This window comes from Typopeltis vanoorti, chromosome 5 (genome assembly GCF_054136105.1).
Source record: "Typopeltis vanoorti isolate ZY-2024b chromosome 5, IOZ_Tvanoo_1.0, whole genome shotgun sequence".
NCBI classification, from domain to species: domain Eukaryota; kingdom Metazoa; phylum Arthropoda; class Arachnida; order Uropygi; family Thelyphonidae; genus Typopeltis; species Typopeltis vanoorti.
Window position 1 is genome coordinate 42249173 of NC_143553.1, and position 16020 is coordinate 42265192.

The 16020-nt window shown below is 35.1% G+C and overlaps 1 protein-coding gene across 2 annotated transcripts in view; it reads right to left on the reverse strand.

The window, feature by feature from the left end:
* The window catches only part of Oga (O-GlcNAcase), a 375302-nt gene that overhangs the window by 132170 nt on the left and 227112 nt on the right, over positions 1-16020 (reverse strand). The window contains exons 9-10 of one of the 2 annotated variants that reach the window (XM_090392375.1): positions 5221-5274; positions 4424-4509 (exon numbers count right to left, since the gene is read on the reverse strand). In XM_090392375.1, coding sequence (XP_090248501.1) covers positions 4424-4509; positions 5221-5274 — 140 coding nt within the window. The remainder of the gene's footprint in view (positions 1-4423; positions 4510-5220; positions 5275-16020) is intronic. The other variant, XM_090392376.1, reaches the window with a different exon arrangement.

Sequence of the window (16020 nt, forward strand, 5' to 3'; positions counted from 1 at the left end):
CTTATTAGAAAATGCCTCTTCAACATCAGAACCCTGGGTGTGATTTTTGTACATGCCTTCCTCATATCCAACTCTTCAATCATAATCTTGTGGACCGATTCCTTTTCATACTTACTATCACTGCATACCAAATTTTCTAACTTTTTCAATGTTTTTTTTGTGTTTCTGAATTGACTGGATTTTGAATCATCATAAACATCTTTTTAACTGTTCAAAAATCTTTTGTGCCATTCAAGTACATGTGCACAAGACATTATTTCATTACCATAAAAATGTTTTGATACAGCCGCACTTCAGTCAGATATAACTAAAATTTTAATGTTAGTCCACTACTCAAATTATCATCAGAATTTCTTGCAAGAGTGATAAAATCTATCTGACACAAATGGGTGCAGAACTAACACCATCTGATTTTGATACATGGGTTCTTGTTAGGAATGGCAAAGACCAGGCTGAATGGCTCATTGTGCACCCCCCGCCCCAATACCCTCATACATGTGGACACCCTGGTATACTAATTTTACTATAGCTAATCTGTCTGAAATAGAATTTTTTACTATTGTGAGTTGCTAATCCTTTCTAAAACTGATCCTGCTACTTGGGCTATCTAACACCTAATGCCTAGCACACTGCAATGTTACTGATATCTCTGCAGATAGCTGAAATTAACATTAATAAAAAAAAAAAATGCATTCATGATAATTATTTAAAAAAAAAAAACAATTGTCACATGATGAAGAAAGAGAACTGAGTCTCAAAAGTAGTGATTAGCTTGCAAAACTTCATCTCTGAAAATGAAATTCTTTCAGCTTTAATGGTCATTTTAAGAATGACATATGTACAGTCATCCCTTGACTTATGTCCGTTCGAGTTACGTCCTTTTGAAGATACGCCCATGATCTCATAAGGGAATAAAAAACATTTTCGACTATACTTTTGAACAAGATGCAAGCGAGCATAAAGTAAAAAGGTTTCTATTTAACAACAATGTATTATACGCAGTGGCAACAATGCATTCAGCAGCAACCTCCCTCGGCAGTCTGTACGTGTCCTCAACAGTTCCTCTGTTGATTTTGCGTTTGAGAAATAATTATTTGTGTATTTATCATTAAATATTTCATGATATTTTGTGCAACACCCCCACATTTCCAATCAAAAAACCTAGTGAAAAATCACAAAAGAGGCGAGCAATTGATCAAACGAAGTTGCGTGTTATAAAGCAACATGAAGATGGTTAAGCCTATCAGTGTGATCGCACAAGACTTTGAATGGTCTCATTCTACAGTGACAACCATTTTGAAAAATAAGAATTTTTCATTCTTATAAATTGTAGAGGCTGTGAAAGGATCTGCTTCCATTAAATGGACGATAGTGAAAACCAACGAAAAGGTCCTATCGGCGATATGGAAAACTACTTGCGTCATGGACAGAGGACCAACCAAAAGTGCATACCCCCTTAGCACTATGACCATAACAGCTAAGTCTCTTCAACATGTTGAAGGAGAAAGCAGGACCGGATTATGACTGCGAATTCAACGCTTCTTCTGGTTGGTTCATGAGATATAAGCAGCGTTTTGCACTGCATAATGTAAAAATGTATGGTGACTCTACAAGTGCTAATGAGAAGGCTGGCAAGGAGTGTGTGGAAAAATTGGATAAAATTATTACGATTTTTGATGAATCGTAATAATTTTATCCAATTTTTGATAAATAAATTGATGAAAATTATTTGCCACAGCAAATATTTAATATGGATGAGACCTCCTTGTGTAGGGAAAAAATGCCCGAGCAGACATTCATTCACAAAAAGCTAAAATCTATGCCTGGTTTCAAAGCTCTTAAAGACCGTATTATGATTTTGTTAGAAGGTAATGTGGCTGGATATAAACTGAACCATTTGTTATATGGCACAGCAAGAATCCATGAGCCTTCAAAAACATTAGGAAGCATACACTTCCAGTTCATTATCGGAGCAATAAGAAGTTGTGGATGACTCAAAAATTGTTTGCGGATGCCTTAATCAACTGTCATGAGAGTGAAATGGAAAGCTATTGTGTGAAAGAAAATGAACAATTTAAAATTTTAATTCTAGCTAATGCTCCAGGTCATCCGTCTTATATCTGTGATCTTCACCAAGTTCAAGGTCCTGTTTCTCCCACCGAACACTACTTCATTGATGCAGCCGATGGATCAGGGAGTTCTTGCAGTGTTTAAGGCTTATTATGTATGGAGAACTTTCTCACAAGCCACTTCAGAAGTTTAGACTGAACTGAAGGAAATGACCAGACTCATGCAATTCTGGAAAGCATTCAAAATTTATCATGCTATTAAAATTATTGCTGTGGCTTGAGACGAAGTGACCTCTCTATGTATGAGTGGCATATGAAAAAAGACATTAAAAAGGTTTGTGCACAATTTTGGAAGTTTTGAAAAAAAAAAAGACCTTTGTAAATCGAGTGAAGAAATAGTTGGCCTAGCATCTAGAATCTGAATCTCGAAGTGAATGATGGCAAAAGTTCAACTCATAGAAAGTGCCCCTGAAGAATTGGTCAAACTGGAGAAACAACGTGTTGCAGAAGAGGAAGAACAAGAAAAGGAAGAGGGAAAAGTGAAACAAGAAGAGGTAGTTAAACAATTCACAGTGAAGGGTCTTGCAGAAATGTTTTCTGCAGTTAGCAATGTTCTCAAAATGGCTGAAGACATGGACCCCAGTGTTGAACGCTACTTATCAGTAGAAAGTAAAGTACATGATGTGTTTGCTTGCTATAAACAAATTTATGATGAAAAGAAGAAGAGGAATAAGCAAAGCACATTGGACATTTTCAAAAAAAAACAAAGGTTACACCAGAAGAGCTGCAGCCACCTGGCCTTTCACATATGGAAGGTAATGATGTGATTGTGGAGGAAGATTTGGGTGTTTATTCTCCTGTTTTATAGTGGCAGTAACCAGGTACAGTTTTATAAGGTTTAAAAATTAAAATGACAGTATACTTATTACAGTTAAGTCCCTAACCCCTATAACTCTGTTGATTTAATGTATCGACTTATGTCCTGGGGGATGGAACGGAACCAGGACATACGTCAAGGGATGACTGTATATGATGATGATGAAAGGGACATACAAGTATATTTGAGTGTACTTATGGCGACAATGGAACCAGATTCTTGTTGATCAATTGCAAAGTAGATTCTTGGATAGATGTGCAGATCTTTTAAGGCTTCTTTATTATGGTTCAAATGATCCATGTAATGTCTAACACATGGAATGGGTTTCTTTATCATTTGTGTTTGATTGCTAACTTGAGATATGCTAATTATATATGCTAGCAATCTGTAGATGTTATAAAATAAGTTTATGCATCCAATTGCATTACATTACACAAGATGAACTAATTCTACATAAATATACAAAAGTGCAATCATAACCAGCCAAAGACAACTGCAAGTTATGTGGCGTCCTATCAAATGCTTATGCAAAATAAAAGTAGATTACACTTTAATGAAAATATATCCTATCAGTATTATTCTAATGTAAACAGGTGGGTAGAATAAAAGCAATCACATTTTAAAGAATCAACTCCAGTGTCACAAAAATATTATAGTGTCACAAAAATAGGTGGTTCGTTTCCTCTCTCTCTGTGCTTGTTTCTGTGACAGACAGAAACAAGCACAGAGAGAGAGAGGAAACGTCACCAGAGAAAATTATTTTTTAAACTATCAAAGACTATATAACACATTGGTCTTATAGTACAATCAACATTTTTTAAAGAAAACACAATTAAGAATTTGAAATAAGCATGAGAGAATAGAAAAATTTCTTAAAAAACAATAAATGAATAAATACATTAAACAGTTGCTCCGAAAGACTGTCATTTCTCTCAAAATTTTTTTTATGAGAAATGATGATATTTTTAATTTTTTCTTATTGCCTTATATTAAAATACTCTTCTATATAATTCACAACACCAAAGAAAGAAATGACAGACATAGTATTTTTTTAGGCATTTCTATTTAGAACTGAGATCTAAAAATCAGTACATGTATTAAAGGTATACTTATTTATACTTATTATAATTATACTAAATTCAACAATTCCAAATTTTGCCTGTTTTCTCCTATTTTATCACTTCCACCTGGAAGTGATAAGGGGGGGACATATATAATCCAAAGAGTTTTGGAAAGATCCAAAACCCAGTTGTGGATAGAAGAGAATAGTTGAATGGTTCAAAGAAAACTGAAAAATATTCCATGTTGCTTGCTATTAGTTTTTTTTTTGTTTTTTTTTACAACAGTCCACGTGTAGTTATCATCTGAAAAATAACCATGGATATTATTGGCTTAATATTAAAAAAAAATATGAAAATAATTTTTTGATTTATCCTTGGAGCAAAAAATGTGAACCAATAGTTTAAATATTACATACCTGCAACTCTGCAGTAAGACCTCCTCTGAATAGCCATGGTTCTTGTTCACCACTCATAAATGCTTCCTTATAGCCTTTGGAAAACCCTATCAAAGAAGTATTTAAATAGGTTATTGGAAGAAATAATCAATACAAATTAAAAACAAATAAGAAATAAATTGTTACTAAATATGGATTTCTTCCTGCTAAAATGTTCATAACAAGCAAGTATAAAAATGGGAAATGCATCTCTGTTCCTGTTAAAAAGGTACAAGTTAGAAAACAAGCAATGTGCTGGAAGAGCGCGCACATACATTCCTTACTTCTTCCTATGCTGGAAAGCAAAACCAAAACTAGTTCTATACTTTAATGACTCCAAGGTAATCTTAAAGTTATTGGATTTCTCCCATAAAATAAAGATAATATTCATAAAATACCATACACGGCTATATGAAAAGTAACACGTTTTCCATGTTGATATTTAAAATAGTATTGGCTTAATATTAAAAAAATATATGAAAATAATCTTGTGATTTATCCTTGGAGCAAAAAATGTGAACTAGTTTTTTGTTCTGTGTTAATTTGATGATTAGTTCCATCCATGACAACAAATAAACTAATACCTGTATAAGATTGCAAATTCTGTTAGTGCAGAGTGCCAATTGCAGCACATCTCTCCAACTTCAATCGCCAGCATAGTGTGTGTGCGCAAGTATTTACCTACCAGCAAACGCTTGAACAGTATTTCTTGCTATGATAAAAAGTGGTTACTAAGGTGTAAAATACTGAAAATTCAAGAGGTCACCAAGAGTGCATACATGTAAATGGAGGCGACATGAAACTTGTCACTGTTGTGGGGACTCGTCCAAGAGCTACAGAAATGAAAGAGAAAAAAAAAGAACTGATTAGAAAAACCTATAACAGTAAAAATGCCAAAATTAACTTTATAACCAAAATTTGTGTAGTTCATGAATATGTTCTCAAAGGAATCTGAAATATATATTTTTTTTCTTTTGTAAATAATGAAGTGCTTCTCTCTTGATATATATAGCAACTCAACAGTGCAAAGGCATCTAGAGACTACTTCTACAAATAAAAGTTACTTCTTTAGTAATGGTAGCATTTATATGATTCAATAGGTTCTTATTATTGAAATATTTAAATGCTTATTTTTATAAAGCTTTTTCAATTCTCAATGAATCAAAAAACAGGAAAAATTTGTCATTTGAACAAAATAAAAAAAAAAAGAAATGAAAGATATTCAAGTTATTGATATTTTATTAGTTTTTTTGAATAAGTAAGACTGTTTGCTAAATAGTTCTCCTTAGCTAAAGTAAACAACAATTCAAGCAGTTCTAACCCCTCCCCCCTGCAATTGAGAAATAATATATGCATTAATACACACAACTGCTCTTTGCTTTGGAAAGAAGCTCTGTGGGTACTTCTATAGTCACTACTCAAGTGAACCAGCAAACATCATTCCTCCACTTACTATTAGGCCTATTAAAACAAGAGTGGCAGCTGTGCAACATCCCTTTCAGTTCAACTGCAAACACAACAAACTTTCTTCTCCTCTTCCTCATAATGTGTTTCCCAAAAACTCCCAGCCTTTTGAGAAAAATGTTAGCATGCTGAAGTGCTATAGGTTCTTGTACCTGTCATGTATGGTACAAATATATATATAAAAAGAAAAAAAAAAGCTAATTAATGTATGAATTAATTTTAATTAGCTATTTTTTTTTAATGTTTGTTCTTGAATTGAATGTTTTTTAAAATATTGCACTTTAAACAGACAAGCAGACCAGTAGATGTTGGAGTGCATGGAATTTGTTACATTTGTTTTGTAAAAATGTATCATGGTCCATATGACACATCAAGTCTTATGGACCATGATAACTAATATCATGCCTAGAATTATATGGAGAAAAAAAATTCATTTCAAATAACCAAAAGGGAGTAATAATGAATGCACTCTTTAACAGAAAGCTATATATATATATATCTACTCTATAATATAAAATGATAAGCCTTTTTTGTAACATTTTTTGTCAAGTTATTTGAAACGTTTTGAAACTCAGGGGCTACCCCGAGTGTCGAGTCTTCAAAATTTGAGTCATCAGAATTCAAGGAGAACCGGTATACTAAGGAGTCTGGAACTGGGGGGGGAGGGTGCCATAGGAATCGGTGGCAGAACCCCCCCCCCCCCTAGTATATATACAAAATGGTTAAACAATGGATTTAAACTGTTTCTGTAATTGCAGCACATTTTTACTAATCCACAAAACTTACAACCAAATAATCCTTATTTCTTAAAAAAACACAGAAAGACAAGATAGAATTACATAATAAAATGTTTATCAATCAATTCCTACAAGTTTTTTAAACATACAAAAGATGTATTCAATGATAACCAAAAGAATGTTGCAATACATTTCTTAGCTAAATATAGCCTTGATATGCAAGAATGTGACTTTTTGTTGGTTTCCTTCTCTCCCCCCCCCTTTTTTTTTTTAAAAAAATAATAATAAACAAAGCTAATAATGCACCACAGACACTGCAACTCCATGTTATTAATAATAGCAGCCAAATATGATGTCCATAGAGTGGCTGGGTTTTTCATAATTTATTATTCAGATTCAAGTATGAGAAATCAAAAGTGCCAAGAATTTGTGTTTTACTTTCATGGGGAAGTAGAAAGTATTTTTAACTTGGGTATAGTTATGTTAAAGATACAAGCAATTTTAAACCTGGTTTTACTCCATTTTTTCAAGTAAGCAAACAGACAAAATGTCCAGTTTGCACCTGCAATTTATGCAAGACTAGCTGATCCCACAGGTAGTGCAAGACCAAGGCAACTCGTGGTAGAAGTGGAGCAAGCTCTGATCACTAATCTTAATATTTACCCTTAATGCCAAAACACATCTCCAAGAAGGGGATGTATGATGTTTTGTATTAAAGGCAAGGGGCCACTACCCAGACCGGTTTCGACCTTTATTGAGGTCTCATCAGTGGGGAGCCAGGCTAGAAATACCAAGATTTAGTAATGCAGAGCTTGTAAGTATTTTACCAAAACGAGTTACCATAAGGTGTTATAACCTTATTAAATAAAAATCTCAGGAGGAGATATAGATGTAGATCCCCTTCTTGGAGATGTGTTTTGGCATTAAGGGTAAATATTAAGATTAGTGATCAGAGCTTGCTCCACTTCTACCACAAGTTGCCTTGGTCTTGCACTACCTGTGGGATCAGCTAGTCTTGCATAAATTGCAGGCGCAAACTGGACATTTTGTCTGTTTGCTTACTTGAAAAAATGGAGTAAAACCAGGTTTAAAATTGCTTGGTATCTTTAACATAACTATACCCAAGTTAAAAATACTTTCTACATCTATATCTCCTCCTGAGATTTTTATTTAATAAGGTTATAACACCTTATGGTAACTCGTTTTGGTAAAATACTTACAAGCTCTGCATTACTAAATCTTGGTATTTCTGGCCTGGCTCCCCACTGATGAGACCTCAATAAAGGTCTAAACCGGTCTGTGTAGTGGCCCCTTGCCTTTAATACAAAACATCATACATCCCCTTCTTGGAGATGTGTTTTGGCATTAAGGGTAAATATTAAGATTAGTGATCAGAGCTTGCTCCACTTCTACCACGAGTTGCCTTGATCTTGCACTACCTGTGGGATCAGCTAGTCTTGCATAAATTGCAGGCGCAAACTGGACATTTTGTCTGTTTGCTTACTTGAAAAAATGGAGTAAAACCAGGTTTAAAATTGCTTGGTATCTTTAACATTTCATGGGGAAGAATAATAACTGCTCTTATCTGTTTCTTGAAGAATTTAATAAGTAATATTTATTACATACCTATATAATTTTTAACTATCTGCAGTGAAAGGATGTAGCAGATAGGATGGTGATGGTAATTTTTTTTTTTTTATTATTATTTTTTTTTTTTAACAAGCTCATTAAAAAAAAATTGCCATGTTTTCCCATTTTTGAGAATTACAAATTACAACACTTTCCCCTCTATGTTTTCAAAGTCCATTATTAGAAAGCATATGCTTAATTTTGGCTCGGCCACTTCCTAGGGTTATGGCCTTAAGTTCGACACTAGAAATGTTAAGCAGCAGATCAGGCAAAATTAAGTGGATATTTATTTAAAAAAAAAAATAATATTCCTGTAAAACTGCTAGCAGAGATAATTCCTACACAAGATTTAGAGAAAGATGTTGGAAGTTTTTTTCACTTGGTTAGACTATAATAAATTTAGTTTAATCCTTGGTCTACTAAGTGAAAAAAAACTTCCAACAGCTTTCTCTAAATCCAGAGTAATTTAATAATGAGATACCTTTTGGCAACCTATACGAGTTGCCAAAAGGTATCTCCACCAAAAGGTTGCTTCCACCTTAGTATCACCACCTCTGGGTCTGGCTCCCACTGATGGGACCTCAATAAAGGTCAAAACCGGTCTGGGTAGTGGCCCTTCCCTTAATGCATAGCATTATACATATCTGCAAGATGTGCTTTACATTATGGGAGATACTAAGACAAGTAGTGATGAGAGCTTGGTCCACCTTTACCGTGAGTTGCCTCAGTCCTGAAGATACTTCAGGTGCAAACTTTATTTGCTTACATTTGGATAAAAAAATTAAACTAAATTTATTATAATTCCTACACATGCTGCTATGTAGGGAAGAAAGCAGGAAAAAGGAAGCACAAAGGGGTGCTGAAATAAGCACATACCAGCTGGATTTTCCAGATCACCATATATAAAAACTAATTGCAAATGCCACTAGCCATTATGGATTTAAGGGTGTGCCACCATACAATTTATAGCCACTGTTGGTTTAACAACTGGTTATGTGAGATAACCCCACCACACCACTGAATATAGATATTTTAGCACTCCACAGTACAGTCTGTAGAAACAACGATCTTAACTAGCATAAATGACAATTTTCACATATTTAGTTACGTCTTTGTCTTACCTATATCAATAAAGTGATGAAGGTGGATAGCTATTCTTTTACGCTATCAAAAGTGATAAAAACATCAGAATTGGTAGTTAAACCATTTAGAAGATATAATGTCTAAGTGAAGTTAAAGTTATAACTAACAAATTATATTTTCCAAGTTGTAGCTATCTGTTCCACCAGTAAGTTGATGAAGGTGGAGAGTGATAATCTATAAAAAATATACACTAGAAATAACAATTAAGACACTTAGAAGATGTAACTTCAGCTAGTCTTAAATGGTATTCATTTTTGTCCTCCACAAAAGACAGACTTACCCCATCATTCCCTGTTGTTCTAAAACTTCATATTCCAGACAGGCAGAAACTAAAGTTGGATTACATCTCATTTTCCTTTCTCTTTCATGTTTGGCTCAATGGCCTGTTACTTCTTAGAATCCTAATTACTGCATATGATAATGCAGATAGGATTAACCACACCTATCTTCTATGACTGTAAATTACATGTGTTCTTCTGGCTGGTTTGCCTGTTTTCTGAGATGAAAAACTCTTCAACCTCCAGATGAAACTGGCTAACTCACCCTCAGCTGAAAACCCCTTATAAAGGCTCTATGCATCATAGATGGAATCAAAGGGCATTACTGATACCAACTGAGGCTATGGAGACTCTTTGGATTACATCCATTATACCAAAATGCTATTAAGAAATGAGAACTGCTGAAAGAAAACTAAAATACTGCACAATCAAATTCTAGCAAACTGAGCAATTTAGAAGACTTTTTTTGAAATTACTTTAAAGCTCCAATAATCCCCACACAATGAGAATGATGATTAATTTTAAGACTGTAGTAACAGTGTTCATTATGTGTATCTACATGAAAAACAGAGAACTAACATTAAGATACTATTTAAACAACAATGCCCTTAGACTAATTTTAAAAAATAGACCCCTTTTTAGCTTTTGACAAAAATAGGCAGTCTCATTATCATTCCCATAGAATTTACCAAGTTTCTATACTTTGAGCAGATAAAGCAGATCAACAAAATCTATTACAACAAAAGAATTACATCCATTTTGCAAAATGGATATAACAGGCCTTGCAAGACCATACTATTAAAGAACAAATCATGCTCATTAGCTGTAAGAGGCTAAAGAATTACATGAAATTAAAAACAAGTCATTATAGATATTAGTGCTAACATCTATAACTTCTTGAACATGCAAGGTTGTCATTTCTGCTGCATTTCATAGTTAGTTACTATCAGCAAAAAATCAGCAGTAATTAGCTAATAAACAGATATGTTTTTTTTTTCCTGCAAAATGGAAGAAACCAGTCAGAGAATACAAGCAATTTACAGATACAGAGCCTATGCAGATAGGATGAAATATCCTTTCATGACTCAGTAAGTTTCTAAAAAACCCAAGTTACTTGGTCATTGGGCCTAACAGGTAAAGAAAAGAAAAGATTTTTCTATTCACATGTGGTCAAAGATATACAGAGAAATGACAAACATAAATATCAGTGCATTTACAGTAAATCCAAATATCTAGTTCCCATGTTATTAAAAATTAAAATAAGCAAGCATACCTTTTAACAACATCTCATAAAACGTATATCTATTTTTCCATTCTAAAACATTAAGAACATTAAGCCTCTTAAGTTTCTTTATAGTTGTGTTTCTAACATATACAGTAACCTGCATATGGAAGAGCTGCTGGATGGAGAATAGGATGCACATTTCTTGGAGAACCAATGGGCAATAATTTAAAGCCAAATGGATATGTTTTATGCATAAGAATTTCTTCAGGCTTTGCATTTAGTGCAAATGAAGAAATCATAAAAACATTTGTGTAAAAACATTCAGCATTCCCAGATGAGTTGCTCAATGGACAACTAATTTCTCTGCTCCATAGAAGGGAGAAAAAAATTATCTATAGGTCAAACAACTCATATTATACTCAGAAGAATCACCAATGAAGAGGAGGATAAAGAGTGTTTGGAATGAGGTGAATCATTTGTATAAGACCACTCCCTCTGACTTCCACCTCTTGGATCAGTTCAGTTGGAGAAAGGAAATCAGATGCAGTTTTGAACATGCCAAGAAAAATAAGTATTAGTTGGATTGGGAAAAATCATTCAAAGAACGGAAATCAAGAAACACTATGGATGGCAGGAACAAAAAATAAATTTCACTAAATGAGGTGAAGATATTTTTTTGACAGAAATCAAAAAGAGAAAATTTTAAATTAGCCATGCTGTAGAGTGGATATCAGAGCAAACATATGAGCAAATGGCAGCACTGAAACAAAGAGATGAAGAGTGTGTGTGTGTGTGTGTGTGTGTAATACGGAAAAGATGAGATGAACAGTGATTGAAGAAGCTGAAAGCTAAGTTACTATAAGGAAAACTGGAAGAGTTATGATGATTGGACATGGCAGAGATGATACAACTAAGATCAGATATTTGTGACATAGATCTGGAATATTTTGGAGGTTTGCTTCCCCCATGACATTGTAATCCATTTTTCTCTACATGGTTATTATTTAAGGTAAGTTGAAATTGGAAGGAATGTGGAATATATATTATTATTATTATTATATAACACCTCCAGGGAGTCTAAAGACTCATCGAGGGAGGGTACCTACCCTACAACTGTCCGTCTCCACCAACCACAAATACCTTCATCATCTACACCAATGCCATCTACTGCCGACCACCACCACCACCATTAGTATTTTCACAGACAATCACAAACATCCATGCCCACAGCGGGATTCGAACCTGCAGCCTTTCGGCTGGAGAGTGGATATGCTAATCACTCGGCCAACCAGGTCGGCGGTAATGCCATATACGCTGAGAATTATACTCCTTTGACAACTGTGGTTTGTCAATACTCCATCACCATACCAGTTACTCCCTCCAAGTTTTGGCAGAATAGTGGTAGTAATATTTGTTAGCTAACCTGTAAGCCTCCAGAACTGTTAGGTTCTTTCCGATACACTCAATGGACAAAACATTAGAGATGGGGGGGGGGGGGAATGGGAAGTTCACACTGGCATCCTCCGCACAGAGTGAAACATCCAAACTGAACACAGATGGTAAATAGGCAGAAATTGGGGCTTCCCAACAGTCTATCGCAATCAAGGAACATGGGTAAATGTTGTGATCTTAGCAACTTTGATCACAGACATATTATCAGTGCAAGACAGATGGGTCCTTCTATCGCCCAAGTGGTAAGAACCTTAGCCGTTCTCTAGAACAACTGTATCAAGGGTCTACTGCGAGTATGCCATCAACAGACTTACCAGCAGTCCTTAAGCAAGTGGTGGCTAACCACATTCTATTGATGAATAGGGTTGATGTAAACTGTCCAGGCTCATACAAACCAACTGCAGGCCAAAGGCTACACAAATCACATCCAGTTTCAATACTGGAAGTCCAAGCAGTGTCAGTGAGTGAACGGCATGGCGTACCCTGCATACCATGGGCTACAGGAGCCGACCCTAATCATGTACTACTGTTGACTGCTCATCATCAGGCATTACACCTCACCTGCTATCTGGACCATCAAAACTAAATCTCTGAAGACTGGACCAGAGTCGTGTGGTCTGATGTATCCAGTTATCAGTTATACCTAGCTGACGGGAGGGTGTGGGTGTGGCATTGAGCATGCCAGATCAGCTCTCAGATGATTTGGGGAGCCTTTTCATGTCCCACATTAGGTGCCTTAATGTGTCTGGAGAGTTCCTTAAATGCTGCGAGCTACCAAATTGTGCTGACCACCTACACACTTTCATGAACTTTGTGCATCCTGCAGCCAATGGTCTATTTCAGCAAAACTGAGCTGTCCCACTGGGTCACAACCACCCAGGCATGACTCGAGGAACATTTATCTGAATTTGGGACTATCCAGTGGCCTGCAAGGTCCCCAGATTTAAATCTGATCAAATCTATCTGGGCTGCCATAGAGCAAGACACCAGATCCACGTATCTGGGATCAAAGTCTAAGATGCAGTTGTGGACAATGCTACCTGTTGTAGCATTGTCCACAACTTGGAATTACCTCTGGCAACCTTCCAGCATCTGGTGGAGTCAATGCCTCAGAGATAGATTACAGGCTGTTATTTGTGCTAGAGGAGGACCAATACGCTACTAAGTAGATATCTCTAATGTTTTGTCTAGTGAATGTACTATCTAGTGATCAATGCAGAATAACCATTTTGAAAGACAAACACTCAAAATGAAGAAATGTTGCTTCTCTACATGATATCCAACGTAACTCTGAAAGCATCGTGCATATTACATGCTAGAAGTAATGGGAGAAAACAAACCAAAATGTTGCTTTGGAGTTAAAACATTATCTCTTACCACTTCAAGCCTACAATCAACAATGTGGCAGTATTGCTATCTATCAAATTTGTCTAGCACCACATTGATGGTTTTCTGATGGATGTTCCCTGTTCCAAAATCAATCTTTATTTGGTACAGTCTTGATACAATTTTGGAGGAGTTCCAATTTTATATGTTGAAATCATAGTTTTAAGATTTCAACATATAAACAGGTATAACTCAGTCATATGATATGACATGTTAAGTTCTAGACCACTATGGTAGCAAATTTCATCATATAGTAAATCACTGTTTCTCTGCCGCCACCCCCCCCCAAAAAAAACACGCTTGCAGAAGTATGTAATGTGTGTAAATGACATAAATAAAGCAGTTATTTAAATCAGATATGCAAATGAAAAATTTGAGGAAATAAAAAAACATTCTGAATAACTTGGCTTAACACACCAACCAGTTTGATCATCAATCTACACCACTAAACGTTTTTCCATTTCAGTAATAAGACTGTGTCACGTTTATGGATTCAGCAGTGTAGCACTTGACACATCATCATCAACACTAAATTTAATAACTTTAAATCTTAGTATATAATGTAACAGGCTCATGTGTTATTTTCTTTTCACTGGAGGCAACAGCACCAATACTATCTGCCAATATTAACAGTAAAATAAAACGATAGTTATAAACAGTTTATAATTCACAATGAAACACCAAAACAAAGAGAGATGTAGTGAACAACAGCATTGTAAATGAAGTTCACTAAAATAATGCATCAGTTGATTCATTATATCGCTAAAACTCTCATATGAGTGAATGCAGCATAATTTCAATGGGCACTGGTCATAACTGAGAATAATCATATAATCATATGAGCAGATTGTCATAAAGCGAAGCATGGTAAGCAGGGTATTACCATAGTTCAAATGCAATGTAGATTGAACTGGTTAAGATGATTCAATATATTATATTGTTTGAGTAATTTAAAGCATAAAGCTTAGGATATTTTGTAGTCCTCAAGGCAGCAGATTAAAAACTTTGTGAACAACCTGCTGAACACTAAATCCAGAAATTTCAGTCTGGAGAACTGCCAATATCACAAGTCTTCTGGGTTTCCAAAAGAGGAAATGTTTATGGAAATTTCAATTAACTAGGAGAAGAAAGAGATAAATAAGATAACTAATGTCCTAATGGCATCTTTTGATGTGATTTCTGAGAATCACTGGTTGATTACAAAAGTTTATTGGAGCAATGACAGCAAACCAAAGGCTACAGAATTAATCAAGATAATAATAAACAATAATAAAGAGACAAATCTGTAAATACCGTGCTATGTTTTTGAACAAAGTGCAAATTTTAAAAAGTTGAGCAAAGCAGTATCTACATATAAACAGAATTTATAATCAAATGGGTCTGTATAAATTATTAAAAAAATTAATTAAAAAATAAAAAATAATAATAAAGGGGTGCTTAAGGGTCAAAAATGTATAACTCAGAAGAGACCTCAACATAGCCTTTAAAGGAATGCAGAGAACCGACTTCTGACCAAATGTCAAATCCCCACCTTCTCGTGGTGCACCCTGATGGGTATCTACCTGGATACTGAACGAACGAGGATGGGCTGACAATTTGGGATTTAGCAGACCAAATTGTATTCTTATCAGCTTAAACCAAAATACAAAATGATGATACAACATGACAGAATTTCATGCCAGCTGGGGCATCGCCCGATTAAACAAGGCCCACGTTGTTTTCAGCAGGGGGAACCAGGGTAAACAGCGAAAAGTCAGCTACTGGAACAAATCTGAAAACACACCCCAAATCAACATCACCAGAGTTAAAGATCAGTACTAACAACATAAGAAGCCTGAATGGCAAAGAAATGGAGCTAACTGAGGAATTAGGAAAGTACCAGATCAATATAATTGGGGTGACCGAAACAAAAAAGACAAAAACTGGTGAGATCTTTCTGAGCAATAAATACAAAATGTTATATTCAGACAATGACAATCAAGGAAAAGAAGGAGTAGCCATAGTATTCAACGCAAAATACGAGGCTATCTTCTTGAATGGCAGGCAGTCTCAAGTAGAGTGATGTGGGTAAATATCAGAATGGGGAACTGGACAATGAGACTTACTTGTGCCTATGGTCCCACAGGAGGTTCTACTAAGGTAAAAACAGAGGAATTTTTTGATGCTTTAGAGAAAGCAACTGAATGAAAAAGGAAAAGTTGGTCCTTGTTGGGGATCTAAATTTCAGAGTAGGAAATGATTGTCAGACATACAAAAATATATTGG